General features: G+C 48.7%; 2 protein-coding genes across 2 annotated transcripts; one reads left to right on the forward strand and one right to left on the reverse strand.

Annotated features, from left to right (window-relative positions):
- The first annotated feature begins 327 nt into the window (after positions 1–327).
- Positions 328–1,688, forward strand: LOC125940835 (uncharacterized). The gene is made up of 2 exons (XM_049657448.1): positions 328–742; positions 1,401–1,688. Exons 1-2 carry the CDS (start codon positions 404–406, stop codon positions 1,686–1,688), a joined length of 627 nt encoding a protein of 208 aa, XP_049513405.1. The 5' UTR covers positions 328–403.
- Positions 1,689–4,801: 3,113 nt separating this feature from the next.
- Positions 4,802–6,161, reverse strand: LOC125940836 (uncharacterized). Its single transcript, XM_049657449.1, has 3 exons — positions 5,896–6,161; positions 5,550–5,810; positions 4,802–5,424 (listed from the first exon to the last, which is right to left on the reverse strand). Exons 1-3 carry the CDS (start codon positions 6,122–6,124, stop codon positions 4,802–4,804), a joined length of 1,113 nt encoding a protein of 370 aa, XP_049513406.1. The 5' UTR covers positions 6,125–6,161.
- Between the last annotated feature and the right edge of the window lie 12,960 nt (positions 6,162–19,121).

The following is a 19,121-nucleotide window of genomic DNA, read 5'->3' on the forward strand; positions in this document are numbered from 1 at the left end:
GCCGCAGGTGTTGCCATTTGTTGCGCAATCCGGAGAGGAAAGGAGCGTCGGAGAGGAGAGGAAGAATGCCGAGAGGAGAGATGAGACAAGGAGACGAGAGGAGGGGAGGAGGAAGGAGAGGAGACAAGAACAGGAGAGGAGGGGAGGAGGATGCGCAAGCGCAGTAGGGGTGTGGACGCCGCACGGCGGAGGGAGGGAGGGAGTTACATAGCCCCGACTATAGAAAGTATATAGGAGGCTATGCCCCGACCCATAGCCTCCTATATAGATAGCTTGCACGTGACGTCACGACCGTCGCTCCACCAAGCGGCCGCCCATGTTGGAGGACCATTTCTTGCCTCGTTTAGTGCTGTGCCATTCACGCGTTCGTTGGCTTGACGTGTTTTTACAGTTTCTAGGCGCAATGCCACCCGCTCCTGGCGGAAAGCCGTTTAACACAGCATATTACGCTCAGTTAATCGGATCGGCGCGCGCTCGATACGAAGAAAAGGTGCGAATGTGCGATGGTGTTGACCCGTACACGCTGCGACCGGGCACCGACACGACGACGGATATCAATGCCCTGCCTGAAGTGACGCACGGGGACATCGTCAACTACCTTGTCTACTCCTCGAGCTTCGTGACTCTGCAGGAGATGAAAGCGTTCAAGTCCCTTGAGGCGCACAATTATTTTACAAGCGGCTGGGTCAAGAGCTTGTCATCAAAACGGCTCCAGCAAGGAAAAGTGCTCCTGCTTGGGGAGGTAAGCCCAACATCCACATTTACCTGTAACCATACTAAAATGCCAAGCTACAAAAGGTTGCGTTGCTGGCCGCGGTTGCTCGATGGCTGTAAAATGTTGTGCTGCCGCAAGCACGCGCATTCTGATGAGTCTGGTTTCGGCGACCGCATTTAGATGGAGATGGAAACGCGAAATGACGCAATGTCAAGGTTTGCGTCCGCAATAAAGAAACCAATGCGTCCGAAATTAATCCGGAGGCCTACCGATCCCAGTCAGTGCCTCTCATAATCACTTTGAGATGCCAAACCCAATCATCCACCCAATCAATCAATGAAACCGAAGGCAGTTTTCAGTGCCCGAGTGCGGATGTGGGTACTACTGGTGCTCATTTTTGTAGTCATGACACACCTTGGCGTGGCTGTCTTCTTGAAGCTGTGCCTTGTTACACTACTGCTGCATTAACAAGTCTTCATGCAAAAGACAACGTATAATTTATAACCGCTTTCTGTACACCTCGGAGATTAACTTGCTTGCTCTCCTCTACTGTATCTGAGATACCACAGAGCAGCTGTAAAAGTGGTCATTGTTCCAGATAATGTGTGTGCTCACTTTCTGAGATGAAATGCATTTGGTGCGTGTGTGGAAAAGCTGTTTGATATCCTGCCTTAAATATTTGCAGGTAAACCATTCCCTGAGACTAGGAGATGGTCCCTTGAAGGTGTGGGTCCTGTGCATGGCTGATGGTAGTGTGCTCACCGCCCACTGCACCTGCATGGCAGGGGTAGGTGAGGCATGCTCTCACATTGGAGCCTGCCTCTTCGCTGTGGATACAGGCGTAAGGATGAGAAATGACAAAACATGTACCGGAAAGGATAATGCGTGGCTGCCTACATATGTGGAAAAGGTGCAGTTTAAGCGCCTGAAAGACATTGATTTCACTTCATCGAGAGAGAAAAACAGCTTCTAGATGGCAGCCGCGCAGATGTCCAGAAAAAAAAAGCTACGAATGGACATTCCACCTCCTTCACCAGAAGAGCTGCACAAATTGTACATGGGTATCAAGGAAGCAAGAACCGTGCCTGCGATATTTTCAATACTACCCGGATACTGTGAGGCCTTCAAGAAACCAGAACCAAAGCACAAAGTAGATTTGAGGTGTTTATATTCTGAAGACAATGCAGCCTGCACCTATGAGGCACTTGTACAGAAGTCGGAGAACTTTGTTTCAGCATATGTCATGAGTGACGACACCGTGAAACGTGTATAAGCATCCACAAGACAGCAGAACCACTCTCAGCAGTGGTTTTTGTACAGAGCTGGCAGAGTAACGGCCTCTGTTATGAAAAGGGTATGTCATACCAGTGTAGAGAGACCCAGCGTCTCATTGCTCAAAGAGATCTGTTACCCGGAAAATAGAAGCCTCAGAACACCAGCTGTGATGTGGGGGATCAATCATGAGCAAGATGCTCTCAAGGCCTATGAAGCTCATGAGAGATCAAAGCATGAACAATTCACGTGCCGCAGGTCTGGGCTTCATCTGAGCACGACGCATCCATTTGCTGGAGCAACGCCAGATGCCCTTGTGTCATGCGTCTGTTGCGGCAAAGGAGTCGCAGCATTCAAGTGTCCGTACGTACTTCGCGACGCTACTAACTTCAGTTCCGCCAACACCTGCCTAGCTGAAGTCAACGGTGTCATGCAATTACAACCCTGCCATGCGTACTATTATCAAGTGCAGGCCCAAATGGCTGTGTGTGATGTAAACTACTGTGATTTCGTTGTTTGGGCACCACATCTGCTCCACATTGAACGAATAAGGCGGGACACAGAGTTCTGCAAAAATATGCTTTCTACCGCAAGAAAGTTTTTTGTGAAAGCTATTCTTCCAGAACTCTTTGGTCGGTACTTCACGCGGCAGCAGAGCAGTTCGCAGGAAACGTACTGCTTCTGCAATGGGCCAGAAGTAGGAAAGATGATTGCATGCGACAATGCGCAATGTACGCTCAAGTGGTTTCATTTTACATGTGTTGGACTTTCTCGTGCACCCAAGACCAAAAAATGGTATTGCCCGCAGTGCAAAAAAGAATAACGGGTGTGTCATAACTATCACTGTGGAAAACGTGACACTACAGAACAAAGCACAATTTCTTTATTATTTATTCATCAATTACCCCGCAGCGCCCAAAGGCGTTACAGCAGGGGTAGTTACAACATGGAATAAAATACATCTTCGTTCACACAATGCACTTGTCAGTTTATTCCACTGTTTAATTGTTCGAACAAAAAATGAGTTGGCACACATGTTCGTATTGGCAGGGTACTCCAGGATTTTGCAACTATGATTAGTAGGCTTTGAAATGTAATGAGGTTTCCGTAGGTAAATTTCCCTATTAATTCCAGTTTTATTATAGTTAATCGAATATAAAAATTTTAATCTCAGTTTATTGCAGCGGCCAGAGATTCCCATCCTAGCTCAGCCTTCATTGCAGTGCAGCTCTCTTTCCGTACCGCCCCAAGATGAACCTGGCAGCAAGGTCTTGTATTTGTTCTAGAGCAGCAATGAAGGTTACAAGTAGTATATGCCGTACGTTTAAATTCGCATGCGAACATCACAGCTTTCGTTGAATGAAATTCGAAGCTTTACCAGCTTTGGCTATGATAATGTCTACCTGAGGTTTTCACGAGCATTCAGATGACAGTAGCACACCTAGATACTTATACGTACCACCTTGCTTGAATAGTACATTGTTCAGATGGTACCTTGACTGGTTTCTTCTTTTTAGTAAAAGAGATGTACACACTGTGCTATGTTCAAATTCATTTTCCATTTAGTACACCAGTCATGAATAAGTGACAAGTCGTTCTGAATTTTTGTACACAACAGTCATCCGTAAACAACCGTATAGAAGATGAAATTCCGGCAAAAATATCATTAATATAAATTAAAAATAATAGCGGAACCAAGATGGAGCCCTGTGGGATGTGAGACAATGTTCTTGCATATTTGCCTGGTGTGATATACTATTCAGCCATAGCTATAAGTCAGTTATAAGCAGCAACAGTAAAACCAAAATAAAATCTAGAGTTGCCCAGTTTATTACACAGGAAAAGGTATGCAAGCAATGCTATTTGTTATACTTGTTCCGCTGCAACCTCTAGCAAAAGCAAGAAACATGTCATTGCATAGAAGGCTACAGAAGACCAGCAGCTATATGGAGCTATGGCACAGTGCATGACAAAAATTACAAAACAAAGAGGAATGAAGCAGCCTTCGCACAAGGTGAGTCAACACAGGAGTGCCAATTGTTCCCCAAAAAATACTCCCAAAAAATGTACTGATGACAACCCTTGCCCTGCAATACATGTTTCTAAATTTTTTTTGCTTTCATTTTACTTTTTGGTATGATGCTTTGATTTGTTGTTGACATATTCTTGCTTCCTGTAATGAATACAAACACATATTTGCTTTCTAAGAACCAATTTACAAAGCCGCAGCAACGTTTACAGCCAGAAGAGCAGCAAGCTTATCTGCTACCCATGATTCTCATGGTGGTTCAGCTGCCATTGCTCATTTCTCGGTGGCAGCAGTGCCAGTCTTCTCGCTAGTGTACAATACGAAACACTACGGCTCTGATAGCATGCATGCACTGTGGTAAAAACCTTTAAGGACTCTCATTAGCGTCCTTTAATTCTGCAACTATAGAAGGACAAAGATTCGAAAGGGCGCAGCACACCGTGACAATTTTATCTATTGGTGCTAATTCGTCTCCAGGTCGGCAGGTAACATAGTCAATGGGCAATGTAGACTTCAGAATGACAAATTTATTTCTGATTAGGCCAATAACCCTCTCAACATGGATGCGCACATTGGCTAACTTTCTTGTGCTTTCTACCTCTTCAGCTGAAAGCTGTTTTTTACCTCTGGTAAAAGCTGGAATGTGGAGCCTTGCGCAGTAAAATCCAACACTTTCTGATATGTTAAATCCTCGATCAGCAAGCACCACATCACCAGGCAGCAAGTAGTCCAACAGACCGCAGTGCTCAGTGATGTGTCTGTCGGTAGTCCTCCCTCCCCAGCCCTCAGATATAAAGGTGACAGCACCTGTAGGAGCAATGCCGATTAGGAACTTCGGCCGTATTGCTGCCTTTATACTGGGACCAAGTTTCACTTCTTGGCAGGAATGACGATGGCCGCTCTATCTTTAGTTCAAAACAATCGATGATGACTGACACATCATCACCAAATGCATCGTAAAACGCTTGTGGCATTGTACGACGCAGTGCTGTTCGATCTGGCCACACAATTTGGGTCTTAAGTCGACAGTATGCACAGTGCAGCCACTTATCAAATATTCTACACACTGTAGCTTCAGACACCCCAAATCTGAAGCCCAAGTCAACATTGTGCAGATTCAGCTTCAACTTCATCAAAAACAAAATGAACTCTTGAAACTTTGACAATGAATTATTTACATTGTGTGACACATGGGATTCAAGAACTTCAAACAAGCTGTTTAACTGTGTGAAGTTCGGCATTCCTGTGTAAAAAATTACTTTTGCCTCACATCCTTGAAATGCTGCTTTTGACAGCTGCAGCTGCTCGTTTTCGCTGCGGGCAGTGTAAAGGGCCTCGTTGAGCGCGAGACACTGCGTTTCCAAAGCTTGGAGGCCCACCGAGGTTAGCTCCGTCTGCGCAGCGACTCCTGCGAAAAAAAAACTCATGACACATTTTAAGCAAATTACTCATTGCAAACACATTGTACCACGCTGACATGCACAGTGGGCTCCTTAACAAAGTTGCTCACGAAATTTGCAGAAAGTTACAAACCAGGCGCATTTTCTTCGGTACCGCTTTCGTCTTCGTCTCCCGGTGGTGGCTGGCCTTCCACTGCGTCGCCGGTATCGGTGCCGATCGACTCTGCGATTGCCGCCGACACTGCCGCTGACGCCGCATCAGCTTCATCTTTCTGCAAGCGCCGTCTTTTCGCGCGGTCGTAGCGCGCAGGGTCTGCATGACGCGAGCCGTATCCGAGCAGAAGCGACGGTGCCCAATCGGGATTCGTCTCCTCCCACAGCTTTGATGGCCTGCCTACAAATGCAATTTGCGCGGTTGTTTCGTCTTGTCCCCGTATTTAAATCATCACACACACAAAAAAAAGGGCTTTCAAGCTTACCTGATACGAAATGAGCGCCGCAGACTCGGATATCGGCACGGTTGGTGTCGAGATCGGCGCGTCTGATACGTGCCAGCCACAGACTGCGCCGCTTCGCACTGAGTGTTCTCGTGCGGTCGCACTGATTGTGCACGACCTTTGGCAAGCGAAATAGATTTGTGTTCGCCGACTGCCGTCTCTTCTTGGTTTTGCTGCGGTTCGAGCACCCAAATACAGCGCATAGTACCATGGCTAACGAGAGCGATTGCAGTCACGCCCGGTGGTCCTCCAACATGGTGAACAGGTATCCCAGAATTCCCGGCCGTGACGTAGGTGCAAGGCATCTATAGGAGAACAAACGTTTGAGACCACTGCATATAGGACGGCGCCGCACGAAACGTGCAAAGGCGTTATAAGAGGAGTCCCGCTCGATGAGACGCAGGAATCCATAAATCGCAAGATCGTCAACCCACGCAACCCGCTTGCTCTGGCGGCAAAGAGAATCAAGGAAACTGGCATGGTCATCATCGCCTTCGACGGCTTTCGAGTCCCGAACTATGTCAGATACGACAACGCCCTGGTCAAGTGTTCCCTTTACCGCAAGCAGATCGCCATGTGCCACGTGTGTGGCAGACTCGGCCATCGTGCCGACGTATGCCACTCGCCCGACGACGCCATTTGCAAAGGCTGTGGACTCGCAAACCCTAACGCAGACCATGTGTGCACCTCGATCAAGTGTGCGCTTTGCGCGGGAAATCACGTCACGGCCAGCAAGGAATGCACGAACCGCTTCCAACTCCCCTACGTCGTCCGAAGGAGACGAGTTGAAAAAAGAATCGCAGCAAACGCAAACAAAAACACCACGGGGTCAGGACCAATCGCCCTGAGTCAGCAAGACTTCCCGTCGCTCAAGAACCGCGAGAGTAGCGCCATAAACGACAACGTGGCCGCCAACGCAGATGCTCGCTTGACCGGCGAGCGGGTGCGCTCGAGATCGAGGAACCGTGGTCGCCCGTCGTCACGGTCCGGAGAGCGCTCCAGGAACCCGAGCCAGAGATCCACGTCAAGGATACGATTCGCCCCCAGCCCACGAGTTGGCGGTGATGACCGGCTGACCTGGGCCCAACGAGTTCAGCAGCCGCAACAACAACAGGAGCGACAACAGCAGCAGAACCAACAGCAGGCCGCCAGCCAGGTGAGTCCGACGGCACGGCCAGAGCGGGTAGAAATAGCAAATACGAATAAAAGACTAGAACATGAAAACACAGAGTTAAGGAAAACAATCACAAAACTTGTCGAGAAAATCAGACACCTCAAAACGCCGCCAACGCCACCACCCTCCGACTCTAATCAAACCGAAATCCCATCTGAACCCATGGTAGTGGAGGTGCCGGTCGCGGAATCCACGCGCAATCCACATAAGAGAAAAGCCGCGACAAATACACATCCGTCGAGCACGGACAGTGACATTAAGGAAATCAAAGAGCTGCTCGGCGGGCTTGCAACTACGGTCGCGTCACTGAAGGAAGGGGAAGACAAACTTGCGACGACAGTAGGGACCCTCAAAGAAGGTTACGACAGGATAACGCTACAAATCAACCACATGATGGAGACGATCAACAGCCACGGGGCAAGGCTCAACGCGCTAGAAATGGCAGACCACCCGTCTGTGATGTCACAATCCACTATCACCAAGCTACCTCGGGCGTTGTCGCTCGACAGACACAGCAACAACATGGCCTCACAAAGGCCACCCAACGCCAACAACAAAGATGGCAGCGCCAACTGAACCGTTTCGCGTTTGGCAATGGAATTGTAGGGGCTACGTCCGCAAAAAGGCCCCCCTGCAACAATACATTCGAGCCAAAAAAGACAAACCCCAAGTCATTCTCCTACAAGAGACAAATACCGCTACACCCTCGCTATCCGGCTATGACGTGACCGCTACGACACCGCAACGCAAATGCAGAGGTATCGCCACGTTGGTCAGCAACAAGCTAGCCCATACGAGACACAATATTAATCATGACCGCAGCAACTGTGAATTCATTCTCACGGAAGTTTTCCCTAGAGCAAAGAACGCCAAGAGCATATTCATCCTAAACGTTTACAGCAGCCCCAAGCACAGAGCACAAAAATTCAAGCAAATATTCAAGCTTGCCTGCAACCGTGCCGGCGATAACCCCATGATCGTGGCCGGAGACTTCAACGCCCCTAACACGGCCTGGGGATACGTCGCCAGCAGGGCCAAGGGGAAGGACTTACTAAACGACGCCGATGAACTTGACCAAATGCTCATTACGAACGCCGCATACCCCACAAGAACGGGTAACTCGGTCAACCGCGACACAACGCCGGATCTCACTTTCGTCCGCAACGTTCCAAACTATCAGTGGAACAACCTCTTCGAGAATTTGGGCAGTGATCATCACATTGTTGAGACAATGATCGACACCCCATCCAGAGAACCCAAAAAAAAATGACGTACGTCGATTGGGACAAGTTCCGCGAGTTCAGACACGAACGCCGAACAGGCAAAGAATCGATCGAACAATGGACGTCGCAACTAAAGGCCGACGTTAAGGCGGCCACAAAGGAAATAGAGACAGATCTCCCCGTTCAAAGCATGGACAGCCGACTGGCTCACATGCTCGAAGCCAAACAATCGCTCACCAGAAGATGGAAAGAACAAAGACACAATCGAAGGCTGAGGAAAAGAATTTCTTCCCTCAACCGCCTGATTGAAGAATATTGCACGCAACTATCTAACCAGCAATGGAACGAAGTGTGCGACGCCGCGGACGGCCGCATCAACAGCGGGACGACATGGCACCTGCTTAAACACCTTTTAGACAGAACCAGAACCAAAGCGGACCAAGGTCGCACGCTGAACAGGATCATGCACGAAGAACTCAAGAATACACGGAAAATGACCTCATTGATCGTCTCGCCGACAAGTACCTCCCGCTGGCCAAAAATGCTAGAGGCACGACCGCCGAAGCATATCGCGGCAAGGCCGACCCAGAGCTAGATCGGGACTTCTCAACCGAAGAGGTACGCACGGCGCTTCAGAACCTAAACAGCAAGTCAGCGCCGGGGCCGGACGGCGTAACTAACAAGGCACTTAGAAACCTAGACGACACCTCCATCGAAACCCTCACTGAGGAAATCAACAAAATCTGGAGGAATGGAGCACTACCCGAAGACTGGAAAACGGCCCTCATCGTGCTCATCCCAAAGCCTGGTAAGGCGCCCAACATCAATAACCTCAGACCGATCTCGCTGACGTCTTGCGTCGGCAAGGTAGCCGAGCACGCGGTCCTAAACAGGCTCTCGAAACATCTAGAAGAAAGAGATATCTACCCCGCAACAATGATCGGCTTTAGACCCGGGCTGTCCACCCAAGACGCCATGAAACTCCTCAAACATGAGATCATTGACGCAGACACGAGAGACGCGAGAGTAATCCTAGGGCTAGACCTCGAAAAGGCCTTCGATAATTTATCGCATGACTACATACTCGATACAATCTCTAACCTCGACCTCGGCACTAGACTCTACGCTTATACAAAATCGTTCCTGAGCGACAGAACGGCCACCCTTCGTCTAGGAGAAATCAAGTCCCAGAAATACAAACTAGGCAGCAAGGGCACCCCGCAAGGCTCTGTCATCTCTCCGACGCTTTTTAACCTTGCGCTAGCCGGCCTAGGCAAGAGACTGGATCAAATCGAGAACGTCAAATACACCATATACGCAGATGACGTAACGCTGTGGATCCCCGGAGGTAGCCTGGGATCAGTTGAGAACGCTCTACAGCAAGCGATCGACGCCATCGAGGAATACCTCGCTCCCACGGGTCTGCGATGTTCGCCCGCTAAGTCGGAGCTCCTCGTCTATAAACCATCGAGAAGCGGTCCCAAGCCAAAGAGCGAAATCAGAGACACACACGCCATTACTCTCAGAACAAAAGACGGAGGAACCATTCCGCACGTCAGCAAAATCAGAGTTCTCGGCATGCTCATTGAGAGCAACGGCTCTAACGCCGCGACAGTGGCGAAGATCGCCACAAAGTCGGATAACGCCATGAATCTGATACGACGCGTAGCAAACAGACAACACGGCCTTAAGGAAGAAAATCTCCTCAAGCTCACAAACGCCTTCGCGCTATGCCACTTCACCTACGAGGCGGCCATGCACAAATGGAAGGTAGCGGAGAAGGACAAACTCAATGCGCAACTGAAGAAGCTAGTCAAACTAGCACTGGGAATCCCCAAGAGCACCGGGACAGAGCTCCTGCTGCAACTGGGGGTACACAATACACTTGAAGAAATCGCCGAAGCTCAAGAACGGGCTCAATTGACAAGACTCTCTGGAACCAAACAGGGTAGAAAAATCCTAGCCAAACTAGGTCATGACACCACAGCAATCGAGAATTTATATGAAAGTGTTCCGACGGACACACGCAACTCCTACACGGTTCGCCTACTCCCGCGCAACATGAACCCCGCGCACCATCAACCCAGAAGGCTGGCACGCGGATCGTTGATTCTGCGAGAAATTTGTGATAAGAAGATCCAAGCCTGTTTCGTAGACGCGGCACAGTACCTGTCCAGGCAGGCCTTCGTTGCCATCACGGTCAATAAGCAAGGTCAAGTCACAAACGCTCTCACAGTCAAGACCCACAAGTCCGAGATAGCAGAACAGGTCGCCATCGCACTCGCACTCACAGACCCGACCACCACCCACGTCTACAGCGATTCACGCTCGGCCGTCAAAGCCTTCCAGAAAGGCGCCGTTGCAAGACAAGCACTACATATAATCAATACATCCGCACCGCTGCAGCATCACACCATCTGCTGGTTCCCGGCACACCTCGGAGAGATCGAGGACGCCCCTCCCAATCTCAACGAGATGGCTCACAGGAGCGCGCGAGACCTAACCCTCCGCGACGCCACCTATTCTGGTCGTGACCATCCCCGCGAGAATCGGGACCCTCCCTCCACATACAACGAGGTCACAAAGCACTTTTATCTAGACCGCAGAATATACAGCACACCTCACAATAAGCTCACCAGGCCTCAAGCCATCACCTTCAGAATGCTTCAAACCAACACGTACCCCACGCAGAACAGACTACATCACTACATGCCTGAGCTATACACAACATCATATTGCGAAAATTGCCTTAGAACACTAGACGTACATCACTTGCTCTGGCCGTGTGGTCGGACCCACGTAAACAAGAATCAAGACTCCGCCAGGCTACAAGAAGCACTACGCAGCACGGACCTGGCGGAACAGCTCTGGGCCGTCCAGCGAGCCCACGATGCGGCCAGGGAGCTAAAACTCCCGGTCCCAACGTGGGAGTAGCCCGCTCTATGGGGCCTTGCGCCCCGTAGCCCGCAGGACCTTACAATAAAGTTATCCCATCCACCCATTAAGGAAAATGACGCCTATTTCTGCTGCCCAATAGAGAGCACAGCGCAGCGTCAGGGGAAGGGGAAGTGGGAGATAAAGATGTCAAATGCAGTGGGACTGGCACGCATGCGCACAGTCTAGGGTGCCTCGATGCCCTCCTCGCCCATCTCTCCCCTTCCACTACGAAGTCGCGTTTGCTCTCCGCCGTGCGGTCGCTCTCCGTGAAAGCGCGTCCCTCGCCCTCGCGCGCTTTCACGCGCACAAATGTCGCATTTGCCGTGCGTTCTCTCCCCGTGAAAGCGCGCGTCCCTCGCCCTCGCGCGCTTTCACTCAGACACTTACCTGGCAGTGGTCGGCCAGGTACCCCCAGCACCACGACTCCAGCCACCACACGAGAGGCCCCTGGTCATCACCACCTCGCTTGAAGGACACAGCAAGCGGCGATCATCCAGCTGCGTACTCCTTCAGGTGGCTACCTCCAAGCTGGAGGAAGAGCTGGCGGGGAGATTGCTCGTCTTCACGGATGGCTCCGTCCTCCCCGACAGCGGCTCAGCCACTGCAGCCTGTGTGGCCCCCGCGCTCGGCAGGGCATCGACCTGTCGACTTCCCTTCTCGGCCAGCTCCACCGCTGCTGAGATGGCGGGCCTCCACCTGGCCGCAGACCTGCTGGCAGCCGAGCCCCCTGGGGTACCGGTCGCAGTGGCCAGCGACTCGCGAGCTGCTCTCCAGGCTGTGTGCCTCCCGGAGAGGGCTGGCTTCAGTGCAGCCCTCCTGGTGACGAAGCTTCACGCCCTCCGTGCCAGTGGTACTGATGTCTCTTTGCACTGGGTACCTGCTCACGTGGGGATCCCGGGCAATGAAGAGGCAGATGCCTTGGCCAAGGAGGCACACGGCACGGACACGGCACCCAGCCAGGCGGTCGTGTCATCGGACTACTCCAGGAGCACCTTGCAACGACTGCTGCTGAGCTGCCACCCCGACGCACGCGTGGCAAGGCGGAGCCCTCCGACACGGCTGCTTGACAGGGGACTGACCAGAAGGGAGAGATCCCTCCTACTACGCCTTCGGATTGGCTGCTGCTGGACAGCCGCCCGAAGTTTCCGCCTGGGAAGAGCAGACTCCCCAGCCTGCTCTATGTGAGGGGCAGACGAAGCACTGAAGCACCTCCTATGTTCCTGCCCCGCACTCGACCAACACCGCAACACCATGGTGGCTCAACTCCGCCGCATGGGCCTACCTTCTGGTACCAGCACGGACCTGCTGCATCCAGCCCGCAATCCCAGCCAAGTGTTCAAGGTGGTCCTCGGCTACCTTGCGGACACTATGCTGGCTGATCGGCTGTAGGGACACCCTGCCCGAGACGAGGACGACTGCCCTCTCCCTTCCACCCTTCTCCCACTATTTCCTTCTTTCTCCCCCCCATTCCCCTCCCCTCAGATGCTGAGCCGTGCTCCCTATAAGGGCTGCAGAAATATGCATCTTTTCCCACCCCGAACCTCTACTACTACTCTACTACTAATACAGCATACGGCCAATGAGAGTTTCTTTTTTATTGCCGGACGCGACCATCGAAGAGTGAGCCCTTAACAGCTTTGCTGTAAAAAGACTGGGGCTTTAATGCCATTGCGTAGCGGTCGTTGCAAGTCTTGCGCAGCACCGCACTTCTCACACGGCGCTCCTCGTTCGCTTTCATTAGAGTTGCTGTACATGCTCCCTACGGGAGCAGAGTTGCGCGTAATTCCGCCATCTTGCCTGGCAAGCAACCAAAACTATGTGGCGAAGCCGAACTCCGTTTTTCCAGGCGACATGCCTACCGTGTCGTCGGTCGACCGCGGGCGCTTTTCCATCGCGTGTGGACCGCTTTTCCGTCTAATCGCAAACAAAGCGCATGGAAACAGCACACTTTATAAAATAGTCAAGAAGAAAAAAGGCACTGCTGATTTTTAACGCGCGGCGTGAGATGCAGCGCGAATATTATTAGTTGTTTTTTGAACTTGTGCGTTCACCTGTGCACCTTCTCGGAACTTTCCGCTTTCCGAGCGATTGGTGCAGTTGGGACCAGAGCACCCGGTAATAGAGAGGTTTAGCTCGTCCGGTAATCGGGTAAACGCAGGCGGACCGTTGGCGGAACCGTAAACGTGAGCGGCCTGTACGGTGCTGCCACCTGGTGGCGCAGAGTGCAAACAGACAAAAACAGCTAATATTGCAGTAACCAAGTGTATTTTACTTTGCTGCTGGCGTAAGTTTTCGGCAGCAACGCGATTACGCCTCTGCCAAAAATTTACACCAGCAGCGAAGTAGAAACCCCTGATCCCAAAGTGATCGCTTTGGGATCGGGGGTTCGCGGGCTCGAATCCCGCCTCGGCAAGGAAGTTTCTTTCTTGCTATCACTATTTTATAGTACATGGTCGCAAAACATTGCATCGGGGTAGGAGAGGTGGAATTTATCGTAATATAGCCTAAATAACAGTACAGTATTACACAAGAAACAAAGCTTAAAAAGTAAAATATATACAGGGTGTTTCAGGCGAACACTCAAAAATTCTTAAAGGCTGCCTGTGGCAGATAGGACAATTGTAGTTCATGAGCCGGTCTACTCGAAGAGGCGGACATTACTTTCACAAGAAACTGAAATGCATAATCGAATAATTACCAGAAATTCACTAATTAAGTTTCTAACTAATTACCCGATGGCCCATATTGCAATTTACAAATTGTAGCCGTGGAGTTCGCAATTCAGAAAGGCAGGGAAGCTGTTTACTGTTGTCGTGAGCATTTGAGAAAGTTGATAATCATTTTATCTAGACCCCTGTGGCCGTCAAAGACGACGAAAGACACCCGTAAGGTGCGTTTCCTATACCGCGAGATGACACGGAAATTCGAGATGCAGCGACAACATGCAAATCCATCACGTGATTTGAATATTCATCTCTGTGCAGGGAAAAGAGGTTTTTGCGACAAGAAACACGAGGGGACAGTTACTTTGTCCACGTGGCACGTACGCTGAGTCGTCCTTTCAGAATCTATCCGCGTTCACATTAGTAACATACTGATTGGTAATAAGAACCTACTTGAAAAGCAATTATGTCCCAGAGCCGTCTTTGGGTCTCCGGAGGATAGGCACCGGCTAATCGTCTGCTCTAGCGAAATGAGCGCGCGCGCACGCACGCACGCATGCACGCACGCACGCCTGCGCATGCATGTTCGCCATCTGGGTCAACACACGGCACGCAAAGCTGTTTCTAGGCGTTGCGCCCACAAACTGCACTCCAGAGACCACCCCCGGCCCATGTCCTAACCATATAGCGCCATCCCGAAATACATTCTGCAGCGGCAACAGCAGATACATGCTGCCTGCTTGCGGGAGCCGTATATTTCACACCACCACTACCATGCACTGATTTATGGCAAGACTTGCGTGCGCGGCCTTTGCTCCTCGTGCTGTTATGTTGCACGCAGGGTCGGTAAAAAGATGCAGCGATGGGAGTGCTACGGCGACGCATCGGTGTGCTCGGTGGCTCAGGGGCTGTGGCTTAATGGGGCTGAGCACACAGTGACGGGTGCACTTTTATGCCGCCTTACGGTCAGGGCAGAAATCAAAAGCGCTCGTGTACGCCACTTTGGGCGCGCGTTGAAGAACCTGGTTAGATGGTCAGCGCTTAGTGCGTCCGGCTCCCGACTGTGCATAGCTGCTGCATGAATTCGGTTTCCTGTGGTGGTTATGGCAGAAGCTATGTATTTATTCGTCGTATCGTGAGTATGCTACCGGTATTACAGTTTTTGCATTTCAGTTCCGGGATATTTGCTGTACAACCCTCTACATCCCCTACGCAATGCCTTTTAGGAGTCTTAACATAAATAATAAATAAATAAATAAATAAATAAATAAATAAATAAATAAATAAATAAATAAATAAATAAATAAATAAATAAATAAATAAATAAATCTGAGAATAAGGAAGAGGCCTGGAGGACTATGATCACACACGACGATGACTGCGTAACAGGGAGGACGGACGACACAGCAAACCCAATTTCGAATGTTGTAACTGTGCTCAATCAATCAATCAGTATATGTTCCACTTCAAGGAGCACAGAAAGGAAAAGGGACGACAGAAAGAAATATGGATGGAATCAACTGAGTAGATAAAATGTGCTCTAGACATGGACTCTTTATTTTTCGTGCATTCTTCCCCTGCGGATTATTTGCGAGTTAAAATAAAAGAGTGGAAGCTCTCGTCATTTAGAAAATGCTGTAGTGGCTTAGCGACCATATCGTTCGCGAGCCAAGGCCCATAACTGTCTGTCTGATGCGTTGGTAGTTTGGCCGCTGTTCTCGAGCAGTCATCGTTTCTGGGTAGTGCCTCAAGAAGTGGTGTTTGTCCTGTGTTGAAGCTAGAGCAGCACACTTTGGACAGTTCACGGAGTCCTTGGATGCTGAAACCCAGGCCCAAGGTGAAGGATGGTTGCAAGGGCAGCCGAGCCCGTATTCTTCAAAGAGGGGACTTCCTCCACGCAAGTGCGATTACACAGAAGAAAGCAGACACTGGGAGGAATTAAGGCACGTGTGTCCTGATGGAGAAGGAATTTTGGGTCTAGGAGGCTAGAGCAGGAGTCTGAAGGGAATATGAAGGGAGGTGCGACTTCTGGTGTGGAATCAGCGTGTGCATTTTTGTCCGCTAGATCGTTGGACTGGTTCTGCCCATGTCTCCGTATCCTGCGAATGTGCATACATTGACGATGAAATGGGGAAGACCTGGGAACATTGTGCCAGCGTGGGCACTATTGAAACATGAATGTAAAACATTGCCCTACTTAGCGGCGTTCACGTCATGTTTGTCTTTCCGCAGTGTTTGAACGTTACGGTCGTTTTCTTTATTTCAAGTCTACACTGCGCGAACAAAAGCAGTGGCAGTTACTATGGGTAGTAACTGCTTGTCTCATGCCCATCTACATGTTTCTTTTTCTTTTCCTGTGCAGCGTGGTCACTTTGGTTAAGTGAAGCCAGGGCGGATGTGCAAACTGCACTGAGTGGAGCGACAACTCTGAGAAATTGATTTCGAACACTGGACAATCATATACCTCCGCAGATGGAATCACGAACAATCCTTTCCTACGAGCGGATCGGCGCTTGTGGAGGAAAACAGTCACCCTTCGATATTTCCTCACTGATCAATTAGCCTGTTTATTTATATGCGTCTTAATTACAACGTTCTATTCTAGTCTCTTGAACGTGCTGTTTGGGTTTGTTGGATTCATAAAGTGTTATTTCGCAGTGATAAAACGGTACAATGAAATAGACGGAACAAGACAGAGCGTTTTGTTTTATCTTGGGTATCTCGTAGGTCCCATATTTTTTTTATTGCGTTGAAAAACAGCAGTATCTTCCTGTATAATTCCGTTTGATTTGTATAATTATTGCTTGCTTTTTTGTGGATGTGTCTGACTCTATTACGCTGCCTTGAATTTCTGACCCTAGTATGATTTCTTTTTTTCACGCTAATCTAATATCACCACGCAGCGTCGTTTATTCTGTGTACATGATATATAATTTTTCTAGCTTAAGTATCACGCTTGTTTGGTAGTATTACAAATATAGTTGTTCGTTTAACTTCCTAAGTCCTCTCGTACAATACATTGCACATTGCCTTCTACATTGTTTTTTATAAGTTCACTCGGAAGTGCTTACGCAAGATATTCATTCTGGGTGTGAAGTACGGCGCATGTGTAGTTGTAAAGTAGCGATTTACTCATATTCTTGTCGTCTGCTTTCGAGGAACTTGCCACTCAATTGATCTAGACCTCTGTGTCTTCCCAGAGGGTCGAACGCAACCTCGACGCGTGTTTTCAAATCACTGAGATTGCGTGAAAATACCGAACGCCGCAGCCACATGGCAATGTACTACACGTATTTCCCTCTTCATCTCTGCGTTGAAGCAATGAAATGCAGTTTCTACCATAGCAAACATGAGGAGATGACGGAGATGTTCACGTACATGGAGACGCAGCTCTTGGCATCTGACAGTGGTATTTAAATTATAAAAATTGTTTTTTTCAAGTTCATAATATAACAGTGGACAATAAAAACCAACTTGAAGAGCGATTATGTCACATTGTTGCGTTCGGGTCTCAGGAGGTTAAGGCCATTCATGCACCAAGTTCTCATAGGATTAACAATGCGTAATAAATAAGTAAATAAATAAATAAATAAATAAATAAATAAATAAATAAATAAATAAATAAATAAATAAATAAATAAATAAATAAATAAATAAATAAATAAATAAATAAGATGTTTTACAACAAAAGACTAATGGAACAGAAGTGTTGTGCAACAATGAGAGAGAGTTACAAAGAAGCAGTAGACTACAATCAGGAACACCCATCTTGAATGCCCTAAAAATCCTATGAGAGGATAATGTAGGCGACGAATGGCGTGAAGGGGGTTCATTCAGCGCTTATCTTTGGTAAATTTAAATTTAGATATGCGTTAGATCTAGAGCAAGTGACACGTAGTCCTTAAACTGATGGCGGGGTGAAATGTACAATGTTGGCAAAAAACGGAAGTCTGTAAGCTTCAAGCGAAACGTAAAATTTTAATCAGAGGCCATTCTGCGGTGAAGGGAAATATCTGGCCGGTTGGAACTGACTTTCATGAGAGTGACGGTTGCAGTGCGTCAATAATTACTTCAACTAACGACGTCACCTATAGTCTTTCTTGCTGAGGAAAGGTTTCAGTGCAACGAATTCCGCCAAAAGTGGAGAGCCACATGACCAAAGTCATTGACGGGACACGTGTCCCCACTGAAACACGTGCCAGCAATGCATGTGCGATTAGAGGGCATAATAATAATAATAATAATAATAATAATAATAATAATAATAATAATAATAATAATAATAATAATAATAATAATAATAATAATAATAATAATAATAATAATAATCAATCAATCAATCATGTTTATTTAACGTGCCCAGGAACAACCCTAAGGTCTGAGTGCTGGCGCACGCATACATTACAAACCAAAAAAAGACACTCAGGAAAAAATCATTAAACAATAAATGAATAAAAATAAAAATTGTGAAAAGAAGAGAGTACCGACAACAAAGCGCAAAGTAAATACAAAAGAAAAAGGAGGAGAAGGGCACTTGAACAATACATGATATTATAATACCAGGCAAAGCCCGGAAAAGAACGATGACAAGGAGTTATGAAAGATATCTAGTTCACGAAAGTAAGCGTTATAAAGATTCTGTATTCTGTGGACAGTTGAGTGTTCGTGATGACAGGCAGGAACATGGAAAGGTCTATGTTCTCTGGTGATCTTGCGTGGGATGCGGAACATGACACAGCTGAGAAGTTCGGGACACGTGAGGTTACCGTGAAGGAGTTTAAAGAGAAACAGAAGGTCAGCGCGATTACGTCGGTCGCGAAGTGAAGGCAATGACAATCCAACAGTGCTAGTACAGGGTGCAATGTCCAGGTTTGCAAAGCGGTGATTATATATGCTTAGAAACTTTTTCTGGACACGATCTATAATGTCACTGTTGGATCTAGAAGAGCCGTTCCAGACGACCGACGCATATTCGAGTTGAGGAAGACAGATGGTTGTGTATAATTTGCGGAACGGTGTAGGAGACTTGAATTCCCGCGATAGTCTGCATACAGAACCAAGAGAGCGCATACCCCGCATTGCAACACGTTTAGTGTGAGCCGAAAAGTGTAAGGTTGCATCAAAAAGTACACCAAGATCATTGATCTCGCAGACCTTATACAACGGCACAGAATCTATCGAATAAGAAAAAGAAATACTTGCTGTTTTGCG

This window comes from Dermacentor silvarum, chromosome 10, assembly GCF_013339745.2.
Source record: "Dermacentor silvarum isolate Dsil-2018 chromosome 10, BIME_Dsil_1.4, whole genome shotgun sequence".
Classification (NCBI taxonomy): Eukaryota; Metazoa; Arthropoda; class Arachnida; order Ixodida; family Ixodidae; genus Dermacentor; species Dermacentor silvarum.

Excerpts from the sequence above, each read along its gene's own strand:
- LOC125940836 (XM_049657449.1), bottom strand. The coding sequence starts at position 6,124 with ATGGTACTATGCGCTGTATTTGGGTGCTCGAACCGCAGCAAAACCAAG. Across the intron at positions 5,811-5,895 it reads CGGCGCTCATTTCGTATCAG|GCAGGCCATCAAAGCTGTGG; the intron begins GTAAGCTTGAAA and ends TTGCATTTGTAG. Across the intron at positions 5,425-5,549 it reads TACCGAAGAAAATGCGCCTG|GAGTCGCTGCGCAGACGGAG; the intron begins GTTTGTAACTTT and ends TTTTTTTCGCAG.
- LOC125940835 (XM_049657448.1), top strand. The coding sequence starts at position 404 with ATGCCACCCGCTCCTGGCGGAAAGCCGTTTAACACAGCATATTACGCT. Across the intron at positions 743-1,400 it reads AAGTGCTCCTGCTTGGGGAG|GTAAACCATTCCCTGAGACT; the intron begins GTAAGCCCAACA and ends AAATATTTGCAG.